At 71.4% G+C, this 14,977-nt stretch overlaps 3 protein-coding genes across 3 annotated transcripts; all 3 read right to left on the reverse strand.

Moving 5' to 3' along the window:
- Nucleotides 1-1,099: 1,099 nt before the first annotated feature.
- Nucleotides 1,100-2,365, reverse strand: AURANDRAFT_24725 (hypothetical protein; the record flags this gene model as incomplete). The annotated part of the gene is made up of 1 exon (XM_009037491.1): nt 1,100-2,365. One exon carries the CDS (start codon nt 2,363-2,365, stop codon nt 1,100-1,102), a length of 1,266 nt encoding a protein of 421 aa, XP_009035739.1.
- Nucleotides 2,366-10,179: 7,814 nt separating this feature from the next.
- Nucleotides 10,180-12,129, reverse strand: AURANDRAFT_71380 (hypothetical protein; the record flags this gene model as incomplete). The annotated part of the gene is made up of 3 exons (XM_009037490.1): nt 10,180-10,744; nt 11,129-11,178; nt 11,225-12,129. 3 exons carry the CDS (start codon nt 12,052-12,054, stop codon nt 10,275-10,277), a joined length of 1,350 nt encoding a protein of 449 aa, XP_009035738.1.
- A 55-nt stretch (nt 12,130-12,184) lies between these two features.
- On the reverse strand, nt 12,185-14,848 carry AURANDRAFT_63271 (hypothetical protein; the record flags this gene model as incomplete). The annotated part of the gene is made up of 4 exons (XM_009037489.1): nt 12,185-12,789; nt 12,830-12,997; nt 13,197-13,995; nt 14,252-14,848. The coding sequence occupies 4 exons, from the start codon at nt 14,846-14,848 to the stop codon at nt 12,185-12,187; spliced, it is 2,169 nt and encodes a 722-aa protein (XP_009035737.1).
- Between the last annotated feature and the right edge of the window lie 129 nt (nt 14,849-14,977).

Consider the following 14,977-nt stretch of genomic DNA (forward strand, 5'->3'; position numbering starts at 1 on the left):
CCGTGTGAGGATCCGTCTTGATTCGCCCGAGCTTCAGCGAGCTAAACGTGCAGGGCAATTTGCAGGCAACGCGACCGGTCCGGCGCCTTTGCGATGATGAAAAATTATGCATGGTGACGCTGCCCCTGCTGCGTGACATGCGGGCAGCCCTCCTCCTCGCCACCGCGGTCATCGCGACGCAGCGCAGCGTGCCCGAGCTCGCGGCCTTCGCGCCCGTCGCGCCGGACATGCCGCTCGAGGTCACGAGCGACCCGACGGCGGCCAAGGCCATGCAGAAGCACCCCGGCGGCCGCTTCGTCGTCGTCATGCAGGCGCCGCGCGTCGGCAGCAAGATGCTCTGCAGCATGCTCAAGTCCTACGACAAGGGCGAGATTTTCGTGCGCATGGAGGGCGCGGACAGCGGCCTCAAGGCGTCCATGCCCAACTCGTCGGTGGCGAAGCGCATCGGCGTGCTCCTCGACGAGGCGGAGCGCAAGGGCCGGGCCCACGTGCGCCGCGGCGCCGCGGCGGCCGTGGGCTTCAAGACGGCGAAGACGCTGCACTGGGACGCGGACTCGCAGACCTACGGCCCCGCGGAGACCTACGACTGGAAGGACGCGGGGCCCGTCTGGCGGAAGCTCGGCGTGCGCGTGCTCTGCCTCGCGCGGCTCAACGGCTTCGCCTGGGCGCTCTCGGGGACGCGCAAGTCCTCGAAGAGCGACGGCGCGGTGCGCGTCGACTGCTCCGAGGGCGCGCGGCGCGCCGAGGCGAACAAGACGCTCGAGCACGTCCGCCAGTTCTACGGCGAGTGCCGCCGGCTCGGCGCGGAGACGCGCGCGCTCTGGGTGCCCTACGAGGCCGTCAAGGACGGCTCGCCGCGCCAGAAGCGGGCCCAGGCCGCCGTGCTCGACTTTCTGGGTTTGAACGCGAAGGCGAAGCTGGGCGCGGACACGCCCCACTTCTCGCCGGGCGCGTCGTCGGCCTACGTCGCCAACGCCGACGAGTGCCGCGCGACCCTCGCGCCGAACCCCTACCTCCGCGCCATGCTCGACGACCCCATCTTCCCCTACGGCGGCGTAACGTAGGCGCGTCGTCGTTCGCGCGGGATCGCGGGGCGTCCCTAGTGGCGCGGGTTCGTGATGGAGCGGGAGATGAGCTCCTTCATGATCTCGTTGGCGCCGCCGTAGATGGGCTGGACGCGGCCGTCGACGAAGGCCTTGCAGACGTCGTACTCCCACATGTAGCCCCAGCCGCCGTGGAGCTGGACGCCCGCGTCGGCGATCTTGCACTGTAAATCCGTGCACCAGTACTTGGCCATGGACGCCTGGACGGAGTCGAGCTTGCGCTGGCTGTGGAGCGCGATGCAGTTGTCGACGAAGGCGCGGCCGACGCAGATGTCCGTCTTCATCTCCGCGAGCTTGTGGCCGACGACCTGGAGGTTCGAGAGCTTGCCCTTGAAGGCCGAGCGGTCCATGGTGTAGTCGCGGGTCCACTCGAAGACGGCCTCGGCGGCGGAGACGCCCATGTCGGCGATGAGGAGGCGCTCCTGGGGCAGCTCGGACATGACCGCGTAGAAGCCCTTGCCCTCCTCGCCGAGGAGCGCGGACTTGGGCACGCGCAGGTCCTCGAAGAAGAGCTCGCACGTGTCCTGGGCCTTCATGCCCATCTTCTCGAGCTTGTTGCCCTTGGTGAAGCCCTTCATGCCGTCCTCGATGAGGAAGAGCGACACGCCGTGCGCGCCTTTCGACGCGTCGGTCTTCGCGCAGACGATGGTGACGTCGGCCATCCACCCGTTGGTGATGAAGACCTTGGAGCCGTTGATGACGTAGTCGTCGCCGTCCTTGACGGCCGTGGTCTTGATGTTGGCGAAGTCGCTGCCCGCGGACGGCTCCGTCATGCCGAGCGCGCCGATCCACTCGCCGCTCACGAGCTTCGGGAGGATGCGCTGCTTCTGCTCCTCCGTGCCGTAGTTCGTGATGTAGGGCGCGACGATGTCGCTGTGCATGGCGAAGCCGGGGCCCGTGCAGCCGCTGTAGGACTGCTCCTCCCAGACGACGGCCGGGAAGCGGCAGTCCGTGCCGAGGCCGCCGTAGGCCTCGGGCACCATGCACGCCAACAGCCCGAGGTCGCCGGCCTTGGTCCAGAGCTCGCGCGGCACCTCGCCGGCCTTCTCCCACTCCTTGTGGAAGGGCTTGACCTCGTTGGCGAAGAAGTCGCGGCACATCTGGCGGAATGCGTCGTGATCCTCGTCGAAGATGTCGCGGCAGCCGATCTCCATGAGCGTCGGCGCCGTCGCCGCGTTGATGCGCTCCGAGGCGTAGGCCGGGGCGGGCTCGGCGGAGAAGGCGCGACGCGCGCCGGCGCGGCGGAGCACTCTGGCGGCCATGGCTTCTGGACGCGTTTTCTCCAATTCTCGAGCTGCAACACTTACCTCACCGCCAGGGCCGGCCCCAGGTGCACCAGAGCACGGTGCCCGCGCCGTCGACGTTCTCCTGCTTGATGTTGGCGTGCATGGCCTGGAGCGCGTCGGTCATGGCCGATAGGCTCGCGGGCCGCTCGCCGTTGACGTTGTAGACGCAGCAGGGTAAGACGCAGAAGGGCTTCTTGTGCTCGACGGCGAACTCGACGAGCGCCGGGACGGCCGCGCACGCGCGGTAGCCCAGCACGGCGCCGCAGCGGTTGACGACGTCCGACGCGCGCAGGCGCACGTCCGCCGGCCCCGGCGGCGGGAGCTTGCGCTGGCTCGCGAACTCGTTGAAGTTCGCCGCGGCGGGCAGCTCGGCGAGCCGCGTCTCGTGCGCCTTCCGCGTCGCGACGGCGCCGCGCGCGAGGTCCAGGTCGTCGGCGTCGTCGTCGTCGCCGTCGACGAGGAGGTGGCTCGGGTGGCCGCCGCGCAGGTCGAAGACCCACTTGCCGCCGCGCTTCGCCGCGGACCGCCGCCGGTGCTGGTGGCCGCTGAGCGGCGCGCGGCCGAACTTGGCGCGGATGACGTTGAGCCCCGGGAAGGGCGCGACGTCGCTGCCCTCGTGCCACCAGCTCCGGTCGCCCGCGCCGTCCTCGCGGCGCTTCTCCAGGTCCTCCATCTCCTTGCGCGTCCACGAGCAGAAGCCGTCCGCGCCGCCGGAGGGCGCCGAGGGATCGATGAGCGTCGCGCGCGCCCCAAGGCGCCGCGCGAGCACGGCGACCATGCCCGAGCCGCCGCCGACGTCAAGGCAGCCCGTGCCCGCGACGAGGTTCGCGAGGCCGAGCCGGCGCTTCGCGAATTTCACGAAGAGCGCCTCGGGCGACGTCTCCGCGGCCCAGGGGGGCCTCAGCGCCGCGTGCTTGGGCAGCTCCGCGAGCGTCCGCTCGCTGGCCAGCGTCTCCGCGCGGACCCAGCCCCGCAGGGGCCGCCGGATCTTCGCGTCCGGGCAGGCCGCGCCGACGTGCTTCGACGCGCCCGCGACGCAGACGACGCGCGTGTTTCCGTCGCCGCCGCCCGCGTGGCACGCGCGCGACGCGTCGACGCGGTCGTCGCGCCGGACGATGCCCACGGGCGGGCCGGCGAGGTCCGCGTCGGGGTAGAGCAACAGGTCGTCGCCCTTGGCGAGCGCCGACGACACGACGCAGCGCTGGAAGAGGGGCCAGCCGACCTTGCGCTCGAAGAGCTTGAGCGAAGCCCAGCCGTCGAGGGGCGCGTGGACCCGGAGCCGCTTGCGGCCGCAGGTCGACGTGACGACCTCGGAGGCCAGCACGTCGCAGCGGTGGCGGATCTCGCCGACGGGCGCGCTGTCGAGCTCGACGCCCGCGCGGACGGCCGCGCCGGCCGCGCCGGCGACGACGTAGGTTCGGGCGCCGGCGGGCGCGTCGCCCGCGCGGGGCTGCGCGAGCGCCGCGTCCAACCGTCGGCCCTCGCGGTCGAACTGGAAGAGGCACTCCCTGGGCGGCGGCGGCGGCATGACCTCGCCGACGTAGCCCGAGCCGGGTACCGTCCACCGCTGGAGCCGCGGCCGCCCGCCGTAGGGGTCCGGGTCCCGCGTGAGCACGTAGCGCTCGCCGCGGCCGACGAGGCGCACCCAGCCGCCGGGCCGCTCGCCGGCGACGGCCTCGACGATGTCGCCCGCGGGCACGCGGTCGACGACGGCCGCGGCGTCGCGCGGCGCGGAGAGCACGAGGCACTCGGGGGCCTGGAGGACCTCCCAGAACTCGGAGCCGCCGACGGACGCGTCCGCGGTCTGGGGCGCCGCCAGCGCCGCGACGAGGGCCGCGTCGCCGATCTCCGCGGGCGCGGCGGTCTCCGCCTCGCCGGCGGAGCGCGCCGCGAGCTCGTCGACGCGCTCCGCGGACACGACCTTGGACGCGCCGATCCAGCCCTTGAGCGGCCAGACGACGCGGAGCCGCGACGCGCCGCTCGCGGACTCGAGGATGCTGTCGCCCTGGACGACGACGGTCTCGCAGTGGGCGAGGCGCCCGACGACGCGGCTCTTGAGCGACATGGCGCTCCGCACGACGCAGCCCGACGACGCATCGACGACGTAGCGCTTGCCGTCCGGCGGCGTCTGCAACTTCCCGCGCTTCGGGGCCACGCCGGCGTTGCCGCCGGCCGTCTCGTTCTCCTTGTCGACCATGGCTGCCTCAATCGGAGCCCGCCATTTCGTGACCGATGAGGGCTGCAACCACACAGCTTTACCCGGCAAGCAATCTTGGGCAGCCAGATTGGGCAGCCCGGGCGTCGAAACTTCGGCCGCCTCCCGAGCCCGCCCACCAGCTCGTAGTATCCCGCGGGGCACCGTCGGGTCCGCGGCGGGTCGCTCGGTCGACGAAGCGCCCGAAGCTCCCGCGTCCGACCGCCGCTCGAGGCCCACCGACGCGACCATGACGATCCTCGGCATGAAGGACTGGACCTTCTACCTCATCATCGTCTGCATCCTCATCTGCACGAACATCATCACGGCGCTCATGCTCTGCGTGCGCTTCCGATCCGCCACGCAGGACGACAACGAGCTCCTGAGCGACAAGCGGCGCGGCGCGGGGGAGAAGCTCGTGCTGGCCGAGTGCGAGTTGGACGGCGCGACGCGGCTCGCCCACGACTGGGAGGCCAACGGCGTCGAAGTCGACCACTCCCTGGACATCACCTAGGACCCGCCGCCCCGCTACACATTTTCACGCGACCGTCGGAGTCGCGGATATGTCGCGCGCCGGAATTCGCAGACGACCATCCCCCCGCCCGCGCCCGGACTACCTAGGTCCTTCTCGGGCACTAGAGGGCCGCGACTCGCGGCGCGGGAGCGATCCGCCGGGACGGGACGCGCGCGGAAGCGGCGGGCGGGTCCTCGAGGTCGTCCGCGTCGTCCGCGGCCCGTGGCTGGCGCGTCGCGGCCGCGGCGAGGATGTCGCCCTCGAAGGCGGCGACGGCGACGGCGAGGGCCTCGGCCTCGGCGCGGCGGCCCTCGAGCTCGGGCCACGACGCGTCGAGCGCGGACCGGAGCGCGACGCCGAACGACGCCGCGGCCGCGGCGAGCGTCTGGACCTGGGACGCGCTCCGCTCCTCGGCCACGTCGACGAGGAGCGCCTCGTTGTCCGAGGCCTCGAGGAGCTGGACGGCCGTGCGGAACTGCGTGTACCCGTTGTGCGCGCCCCAGGCCTCGCGCACCTTCTTCAGGCTCGCGTGGACGAGCTGGACCTCGACGACGTGGCCGCGCGCCGCGCCGGCGGCGTCGGCGAAGCGGAAGTTGATGAGCGCGTCGGCCCAGCCGCCGGCCGTCGGCTCCGCGAAGCGGTTCTTGACGCGGACGATCTCGATGGGCGTCTTGATGACGACGTCGTCGGCGTCCGAGTGCGCGTCGCACGCGTCGAGCAGGATCGCGCACGACTGGAGGTCGTTCATGCTGTCGAAGACGATGGAGCCGCGGACGACGTCGCAGTTCTCCGCGCTGTGCTCGTCGCTGTACCCGCCCTCGCGCATGCCCATCTTCTCCGAGAGGCGCCAGAGCTTCTTGCACGGCACCTTGACGGGCGCGCCCCCGCTCTTCCTGGCGACGGCCCGAAGGAACCTGTCGTAGGCCGCCTCGGTGGCGAGCGCGCCCGCGTAGAGGCCCACGAGCCCGTGGGGCTCGGGCTGCCGGGGCGCCGCCGGGAAGCGCGCGCGCGCGCGCGTCGCCAGGCCGTCGAGCTCGGCCACGGCGGCCGCGAAGTACGGGTCCTGCGTCCGCACCGTCGCGAGGATCCGCTCGTAGAGCCCCCGGTGGTCCCGGACGACGCGGTGGTAGACCTTGGCGAGCACGTCCGGGTGGCTCCTCGCCCAGCGAACGTCTTCCTGCAGGTAGGCGCCGACGGCTGCGTGCCTGCGGGCGCGCGCGCGTCGACCCCGGAGCGCGCGCCCCCGCGCGGACGCCGGCCGCGCGCAGCGCCGCGAACGCGCTCGCGTCCGCCGGGGAGAAGCCGAGGACCCGGTGGCCCGACAGCTTGTGCCAGTCGGCGGACCGCTTCTTCCGGCGCATGCGTTTCTCGAACTCGTCGAAGAGGTCGCAGGCGACGGCCATCTCGATGCGGTCGCGCGGGAGGACGAACGATTCCGCGTTCGTCGCGCGCTCGCGGTCCGCGCGCGCGGCCGGGATCGCGACGTCCGTGATCTTCGCGGCGACGAGATGCGCGACGTCGGCGAGATCCAGGGCCGACTCGACGCCGAGCGTCTTCGCGAGGAGGAGGAGCAGGGGCATCTCCTGCTGCTTCTTCAATTTGTTTTCCCTGTGTGCGTGCCCGAGAAGGTGGGCGATGAAGCCCCACCAGCAAAGGAAGTGGGACCAGACCATCGCGAGCACCGACAGGACGTTGTCGACGTTCGGGGCTGTCCAGTCCGACCGCTCCGCCGCGTTCCAGCTCAAGCCCTGAATAAAGGCGCCGAGGGCGGTCGCGACGACGAAGTGGAACACGGCGGAGTTGCAGGTGTACTCCATGTGCCCGAAGGGCGGGGCGAAGAGGCAGCCGCGCTGCGCGACGCCCTCGAAGCACCACGAAGTGACGACGGCCATGACGAGGTAGAGGCCGTCGAAGAACCAGCGCCCGCAGCGGCGCTCCCAGGGGCGATAGATCACGGGGACCGTGAATATGATGACGACGGAAGCGCAGATGCGGCCGAGCAGCCTCCGATAAATTCGGTCGATTTGGAACTTTTTGGCCAAATCGACCTTCTTGTCGTCCTCTACGTGGTCGTTGATGGAGCAGCACGCGAAGAACCACAACGCGAGGCCGGCCGAGAACGAGACGGCGAGCACGGTGGGACCGAGCCAGTACGTCGCGTCGGGGTCGCGGCCTTTCTCCCCGGAGACGAAGTCGTCGTAGTCAGGGCTCGGGAGGCCGGGGTAGTCGCAGAGGCAATGCGTCTTTGCCGCGCAATCCTCGGGGGACGCGATCAGGCGCCTGGTCCGCCGATGCCCTTCGTCGTTTGCCTTCCCGACGCACGCGGGCGCGAGCGCGACGCAGCGGCCTTTCTCGTAGCCCTCGCGGCTCGTGTCGCGCGGGGCCAAGCCAGCACTCACGGTGGCGTCGTTCCCATTTGGCAGGGCGTTTTTGCGCGGCGACCACCGCACCGCGCGCCCGCCGCGGCTCCAGCGCCACCCGCAGGTGCGGTCGAAGTTGTCGATCTTGCCGCGGCCGAAGCCGAGCACCTCCTCGCGGTAGAGCCCCGTCCAACCGACGTATCGCTGGCGCATGGTCTGCTCGTCGTTCACCCTTTTGTAATTCCTGCAATCCACTTGCTCGAAGCCGAATCCTCCCTCTGCGACGAGGCGGTCCACGTCGCCCGGCGCCAAGACGAGCAGGGTCGCGTTGCGCGCGTTGCACTTCCGCCTCGCATTCCCAGTGCTCGCTCTCGGGGAACTCCTCGCGATAGATGCAGCGGCGCGGCGCGCCGCCGACGCCCGGGATGCGGACTGGTTTCGACCGTTCGGGGAACGTCGTGTTGCCGTAGGTGTCGGCGTGGAACCGGCCGCCCCCCCGGGCGGTCGTCCGGTCCGGATCGACGAAGCTGCAGTTTTCGTCGAAGTAGAGGTCCGCGGGCAGGGGCCCGGCGCGCGTGTTGTGGCGCGGCGACGTCTCGCCCCGCAGGAGGTGCTGGAGCGTCAAACACAGGACGAGGACGAGCGACCAGACGAGCAGGAGGAGGTGGCGCTCGGCGATCGCGCGCCAGGTCTGGCGCTCGCCCCAGGGGTCGCGGTCCTTCCGCACCGTTTTGGCGAAGGCCGCCTCGCCCACGAGGGCGACGATTTTCTGCCGCCGCGGGTCATCGGGCACGACGCGCACGCGCTTCATGGTGCTGCCCGCAGGAAGGATGCGCTCATCGGACAGTGCTTGATATTGGGGCGTTGAAGAGATGGTGAACTCTTGTTGAACCAAGCCGGCCAGCTCCACCGTTCTGGAGCCCGCGATTGCGCGCGTCGCGAAGGCCCGTCGCCGCGTCGCGAGGGTTTCTCCGCGTCGCCGAGACGCGTGCGAGATGGACGATTTCTTAGCCGACAGCAGCGACGATGACGACGCGGCGCCCGAGCAGCAACAGATGCCAGAGGCTCCCGCGGCGGAGCCTGTTCCGTCGACGCCCGTGACGGCGACCGCCGTGACGTCGTCGTCGGACATCGAACGGTTCCTCAACGCCGATACGCCGCTGAGCCCGGAGACGGCGAACGAAGCGACCGACGCGTCGCCGCCGCCGACGCCCGACGCCGTCGCGCCGCCGGAGCCCGCGCTTCCCCCGGCGGAGCCCGCGCTCCCACCCGCGGAGCCGGTGCTCCCTCCCGCGGAATCCGTGCTGCCTCCCGCGGAGCCGGTGCTCCCACCGCCGGAGCCGCTGCTCCCGGCCGCGGAGCCGGCGCTCCCGCCTACCGAGTCGCTGCTGCCCGAACCGGCGACGCTGCTGCCCGAGCCGGCGGCGCTGCTGCCCGAGCCGGCGGCGGAGGCGGCTCCCCCGGCGCTCCCTCCTGCCGAGTCGCTGCTGCCCGAGCCGGCGACGCCGGCGCCCGAGCCGGCGGAGGCGACGCCGCCGCCCGCGCCGGCGGCCCCGGCGCCCGCGCCGGCGACGCCCGCCGCGGAGAAGAAGCACGGGCGCCACTTCACGCTGAACGCCGCGACGAAGCCGCCGCCCGCGCCGGCGGCGCCCGAGGCCGCGGCGCCGGCGCCGGCGCCGGCGACGCCCGAGTTCTCCGTCGCGCCGGACGACGACGACGACGACGAGGCCGAGGCGTCCGCCGCGGCGCCGGCGACGCCCGCCAAGGAGACGGCCATGCAGCGCATGCGGCGCATGGCCGCGGAGGCGAAGCTGCCCGCGGCCATGAAGGCGCCGTCGATGAACTTCAAGGCGCCGCAGCTCTGGAGCGGCAAGGACGCCAAAGACACCGGCGAGGCGCCGGCGCCCGCGCCCGCGCGGAACTTCGGGCTCAGCAGCGCGTCGATGAAGAGCTCCATGTCGAGCGCGTGGTCCTACGGCAGGAAGATGTCCGAGGCCGCGTCCAAGGCCGCGGCGACGATGGCCAAGTCGGACCCCGCGCTGACGCCCAAGTCGCCGCTGAACACGGCCGCGCCGCCGCCGCCCGACGACGTCGGCTCGCCGCCCGCGCCGCCGGCGAACTGCTTCTCCATCGGCGACGACGACGACGACGACGACGAGCTCGACTACGCGGGGTCGCCGTCGCGGACCCGCGAGGAGCGCAAGGCCCCCGCGGAGCCGTCGCCGCCCAAGCCCAAGCCCGCGGCGCCGCCGCCGCTGAGCGCCGAGGACGCGGCGGTCCTCGCGCTCGCGCAGCACCGCATCGCGGGCCTCCAGAAGGGCGAGGAGGTCACGTTCGACTCGTCGTGCCTCCCCGACACGATCCTCTTCATGTGCTTCAAGCTCAAGCCCAACAAGGCCGCGGGCGTCTTCGGCCGCAACGCGCTCACGGAGGAGAAGCTCCTGCGCTGCATCGGCGTGAACCGCGAGCGGCTCCTCGTCTTCGACACGCGCGGCCGCCGCATCGAGCTCGGCGGCAAGGGCGTCGTCAAGTCGAACCACCACCTCACGGAGCTCGTCAAGCTCACGTTCCCGCGGGCCCGCGAGCAGGACGTCGTCGCGCTCCACATCCGCGCGGGCCAGGCGGGCGACGACCTCGCGCTCAAGGCCAACGTCTACAAGGTCCCGCGCGCGCAGAGCCTCATCACGCGCCTCCAGGAGCGCCTCGAGCGCTTTCGATAATCGCCTTTTTTGATATATAGGCGCGCGTCAGCTGGGCGCTACTCGCGAGCGTGCGCTTCCGCGGCCGCGCTTGTCGCGGCGCTGCGCGTCCTCGCGCCTAGGGCTCGAAGCCGTCGTAGGTCGGCGGGAACTCCGCGGCGCCGATGGACGCGACGGTCGTGCCGTAGCCGTGGCCCGAGAACTTGACCTTGCCCGTGGCCATGAGCTCGCCGAACTCCTTGCCGAACTCGGCCATCTCCGCGTGGCCCGCGGCGAACATGGCGAAGTGCGTGTCGAGGCCGGCGGGCGTCGCGTAGAACTCCGTGATCGTGAACGTGACGTTGCCCGTCTTCTTCGCGGACGGTCCGCTCGTGAAGTCCTCGACCTCGGGGCCCTTGCAGACGTGGTAGAAGAGGCACGTCTTCTCGCCCGTCGACACGTGCGTGTAGGCCATCCACTTGGCGTGGAGCTCCCAGAACTTGGTGACGCGCTCCTCGAGCTCCGGCGGCACGGTCATGATCATGACGGCCTGGGCGCCGCCCGCGGGCATGGCGGAGGCATCGGAGGACATGCCGCAACCCATGATGCCTGCGGCGGGTCGTCTCGAGAAACGCGCGTCCGACGTCTCGCGCGCGCGCGTAATCCGGAGCTCGGGACCGGCGCCGTTCCCGGCGGCGAAGGCGCGCGCCCGCGGCGTCCGCGGACACGCCGCGCGCACGGGTGCGACCGGCGGGCTCGACGACAGCGGTTTCGCAACTCGATTTTCTTTCGAATCTTTCGAGTCCGATGGCGATCGAAATGACCACACTCGATGACTGATGGATGCGCTCTGAGGGCGACGACGACTCAGGACGGTTGAACCGGACGCGGAGATGCACTGGATGAGGAAAGGGGGGGAGATCCGGCGGTTTCTTCGGCGAGCACGACTTGTGGAAGGTCGTCGTGATGACTCGGTCGCCGCGGCGGGCACACTCCGAGGTGCTCCCGCCGGCACTGCTCCCTGCCCCCAGACGAGCCGCGACCTATATGATCTTCTTAGCGGAGTTCATGTAGGGCCGGAGGACCCACTCGACGTCGGCGTCGGCCTGGTCGAGCGTGCCGAGCTTGATCATGTAGGGCGTCATCTCGAAGCGGGGCCCGAGCTCCGTGAGGTGCACGTCGGGGCCGTCGCGCTCGTACGTGTGGTGGCGAAACGATATCCGGTCCGCGGCGTTGTAGAAGGTGCAGACGCGCTTCGCGTCGGCCTTGGGCACGGGGAAGAGGCACTGGAGCACGGTCTTGAGGCGCTTCGCGAGGCGCTTGCCGTCGTCGAAGTCGTGGAAGACGAGGTGCGGCGGCGCGTCCGACGAGAAGGGCGGCGGCGCGTCGATGTCGTGGCGGAGCACGCAGTTCGACAGCGTGAAGTAGGTCGTCGGGCCCAGCGGTAAATGGCAGACCACGAGGCCGTCGGGCTGGCCCCGCGTCTCGTGGACCATGACCAAATCCGTGAACTCGCCGCGCCGCGTCGCGTCGACGAGGTCGCCGACGCGCGTGTTGCCCCGGTTCACGCGCGTCGCGTTGGGCACCATGTGCTTGAGCTCCTTGGCGAACTGCTTCAGGCGCGAGCTCGGGTCGCGCGACGTGCACACGCAGACCTTGGCGAGCCGCTCGCCGCGGAGCGTCCGCGCGTACTCGTCGTCGAGGGACCCGGGCGCCGCGTGCCGCGCGCCGTCGTACTCGATGAGCTTCCGCAGCTCGCCCTCCTCCTCGCGGAGCTCCGTCGGGATCGCCTTGCCCGCGGCCAGCGCCTCGGAGATCTTGCGCTTCTTCTCGTAGACGACCTTCTCCTTCCCCTCCAGCGACCGCCGGTAGAGGTACTCGCGCCGCAGGCGCACCTGGCGCCGCGACAGGCTCGACATGGTTGTGGCGCTGGTTTGGGTCTCGGTGGAGTCTCAAAGGAGGCACTCCGGCTTAGCTATACGCCATCATCGCTCGATGCCGACTTTTGTTGCAGTCGGTCGCGCCGAAGTTGCACCGTCCCACGACGCGTTACTTCACAGCCGCCATGAGCTCCGTGAAGCGCGCGACCCAGTAGGGGAGGTAGAGGCGGCGCATGTCGATCTCGCGCCGCGCGGCCCGCCGCTTGACGTCCGCGAGCGCATCGGCGAGGAACGACGGCGTCACGCCGCGCCAGTCGCGGACGCGGACGACCGGCAGCTCCGCGTAGAGGTCCGCCATGGCCGGCGACGCGTCCCAGTCGAGCAAGGGCACGGCGCCGGCGGCGAGGGCCTCCCAGTCGCGGTGGCACGCGCGGCCCTTGCCCTGCGGCGACACGACGAAGTCCGACGCGAGGAGCTGGTCGGCGTAGGCCGCGAGCTTGGTCTTGGACGCGCCCCGGGGGACGCCGTGGGAGCAGTTGGCGAAGCCGCTGGCCTTCAAAGTCTCGAGGATCGCGTAGCGGCGCACGCGCGAGTAGACCTCGCCGGACCAGCCCGAGTGCGCGTACTTGTACGCGAGGGACCCGGGCGACACAAGCGCGGTCACGTTGTCGTAGCGCGCGCGGAGCTCGGGGCCGAGGTTGTCGAAGGACGCGTGGGCCGGCGGCGCGCCGGCCTCGAAGCGCCGCGCGGGCGTCGGGTGGCTCGACATGCAGCCTACAGGAGACGGGATGCGCTCCGAAAGAAAGACGCGGACGCGGGGGAGACGCGCAGCACGCGAGGACGCGCGCGCGCCGGTCGAGGCCCTCGCGCCCGTCCAGGCTCCCGAGCAGGGCGGCGCGGTTCGCGACGCCGATGGGCACGGCGCGGAGCTTGGCGTGCGCGGCGCCGCCGTGGTCCGACGGGTTCGTCGTGTACCACGCGCCTGTGTGGAAACCAAATCTTCAACCCGACTTCAATGTGAGCGTATTCGAATGTTTGGACACAAGCTCTTTGACTGGGCTTCGAGAACTCGACGAGAGCGATCGATCCGTCCAAAAATCAGCCGAATCGACTTCGATTTGACCGAGCTAGAGAATTCTCAAGTTTGGTCAGGACCACCCAAACCAGTGGTTGGTTTCCACACAGCCACGCGCGCAGCGCGGCCGTCTCGAGGAGCGAGCGCTCGCCTTTGAAGCCGTCGCGCGCGAGCGGCTTCGGCGGCGCGTGGGGCAGGTCGCAGTCCGTCGACGTGACGAGCGTGAGCTCGGCGTCGCCCGCGGCCGCGTGGAACAAAGACGCGAGCGTGATCTCGCGATAGGCCGCGAAGGGCTGCGAACGGCTGTGGCTCCCGCAGCCGTCCGGGAAGTGGGCCTCGACCCAGCCGCCGAGGTCGCCGACGTCGCCCGCGGCGAGGACCGGCGCGCCGGTCTTCGTCGCCGGCGTGCCCGTGCGGTCGACGCTCCAGAGCCGCTGCTCCGTGTCGCGGCGGTCGGCCGCGCGGCAGCCGTCGCCGCGGCAGTCGAGCCGGAGCTCCGGCCCCAGGCTCGATTGGGCCTGCCTCAACTTCGGGTCGCGGTCGTTGAGCCAGGCGTTGCGCACCTTGGACAGGCGCCGCGGCGCGAACGGCAGCGTCGACTCGCCGTCGTGCGCGACGAGCAGGTCGAGCATGCCGCCCGGCGCCGCGCCCTCCGTGGCGCGGAACCGCCGCCAGTTTGCGTCGAGGCCGTAGGCCTGTACGTGGTGCGCGAAGCAGGGCCGCAGGCAACACGCGACGCGCGAGTAGGGCGTGCGAAAGGGCACGAAACTATCGAGGCAGCGGCGCGTGAAGGACGGCGGCGTCGCGCAGGTCGCGCCGCACGCGTCGCCGCCTTCGAGGCACGCCGCCGTGCTCGCGTCGTCGCAGGGCCAGGAGGCGACGACGGCAGCGACCAGCACGAGGCGCTGAAAGGCGGCGACCATCACATCGTGAGCCGGGCTGCCCCAGGAGAAGTCCCAGGAGGCTTCAAGGACGACTTCAAGCTCCGCGATGGCGCGTCAACTTGGCGCGTCGTGATCACTAAGCGCGTCGCGATCGGCATTGTTCCTGCGACCGAGCTGCTCATTATGCGCGGGGGCGTGGCTGCTAGGTGGGCATCATCCTGCCGCGGCCCGCGGTGCCGCGGCGGCCCGCGCCGCCGTGCGAGAGGGGCGTCGCGACGGCGACGGAGCGGCGCTCGCCCGGGGCCTTGGGCGAGGGGACGACGTCGAGGAGCTCGAGGTCCTCCTTGGCCTGCTCCTCGGCGCGCTTCCGGTCGTGCTCGATCATCGCGGTGACGCGGTTCTTGTGCTCGACGCTGAGGTGCTTCGTCGCGCGCTCCGACGCCTTCCGCTGCTGGTTCGGCGTCGGGATGTCGTAGCTCTCGGGCCCGAACATGAGGGGCGCCACGCGGCCGGGGCTCGCGGGCTTGACGACCATGACCGTGCCCGGGTAGAGCTTGTTGTTGTGCTTCGCGCGCTCGTACTCGAAGTGCGGCAGCAGCTTGAAGCAGCAAAAGACGCAGAGCACGACGACGAGCACGCCGCCGCCGACCATGACCGCGTTCTCCGAGTTCAGGTCGTCGTCGCCGTCGTCGCCGTCGTCGCCGCGCGGCGCCGTCGGCGCGGCGCTCGGCGCGCAGCCGCCGCACGCCGCGGTGCAGTTGGCGACGAGCTCGGCCGAGAACGCGCGGCCGGAGCAATCGGCGCCGGCCCACGCGGCGCAGCCGTCGCCGTACACGGGGTCCGCGTAGGTCGCCGAGTCCACGCACGGCGCCATCGACGGCGCGGCGGTCGCCCCGGCGCACGCCGGCAGCAGCACCAGGGCAGCCCGCGCGGCCCAGGCCGAAAGGCTGCCCGCGGCGCCGCGGCGCCGCCGCCGATGCCGTCGTCTTTCGTGGTCCCCGCG

This window comes from Aureococcus anophagefferens (genome assembly GCF_000186865.1).
Source record: "Aureococcus anophagefferens unplaced genomic scaffold AURANscaffold_6, whole genome shotgun sequence".
NCBI classification, from domain to species: Eukaryota; class Pelagophyceae; order Pelagomonadales; family Pelagomonadaceae; genus Aureococcus; species Aureococcus anophagefferens.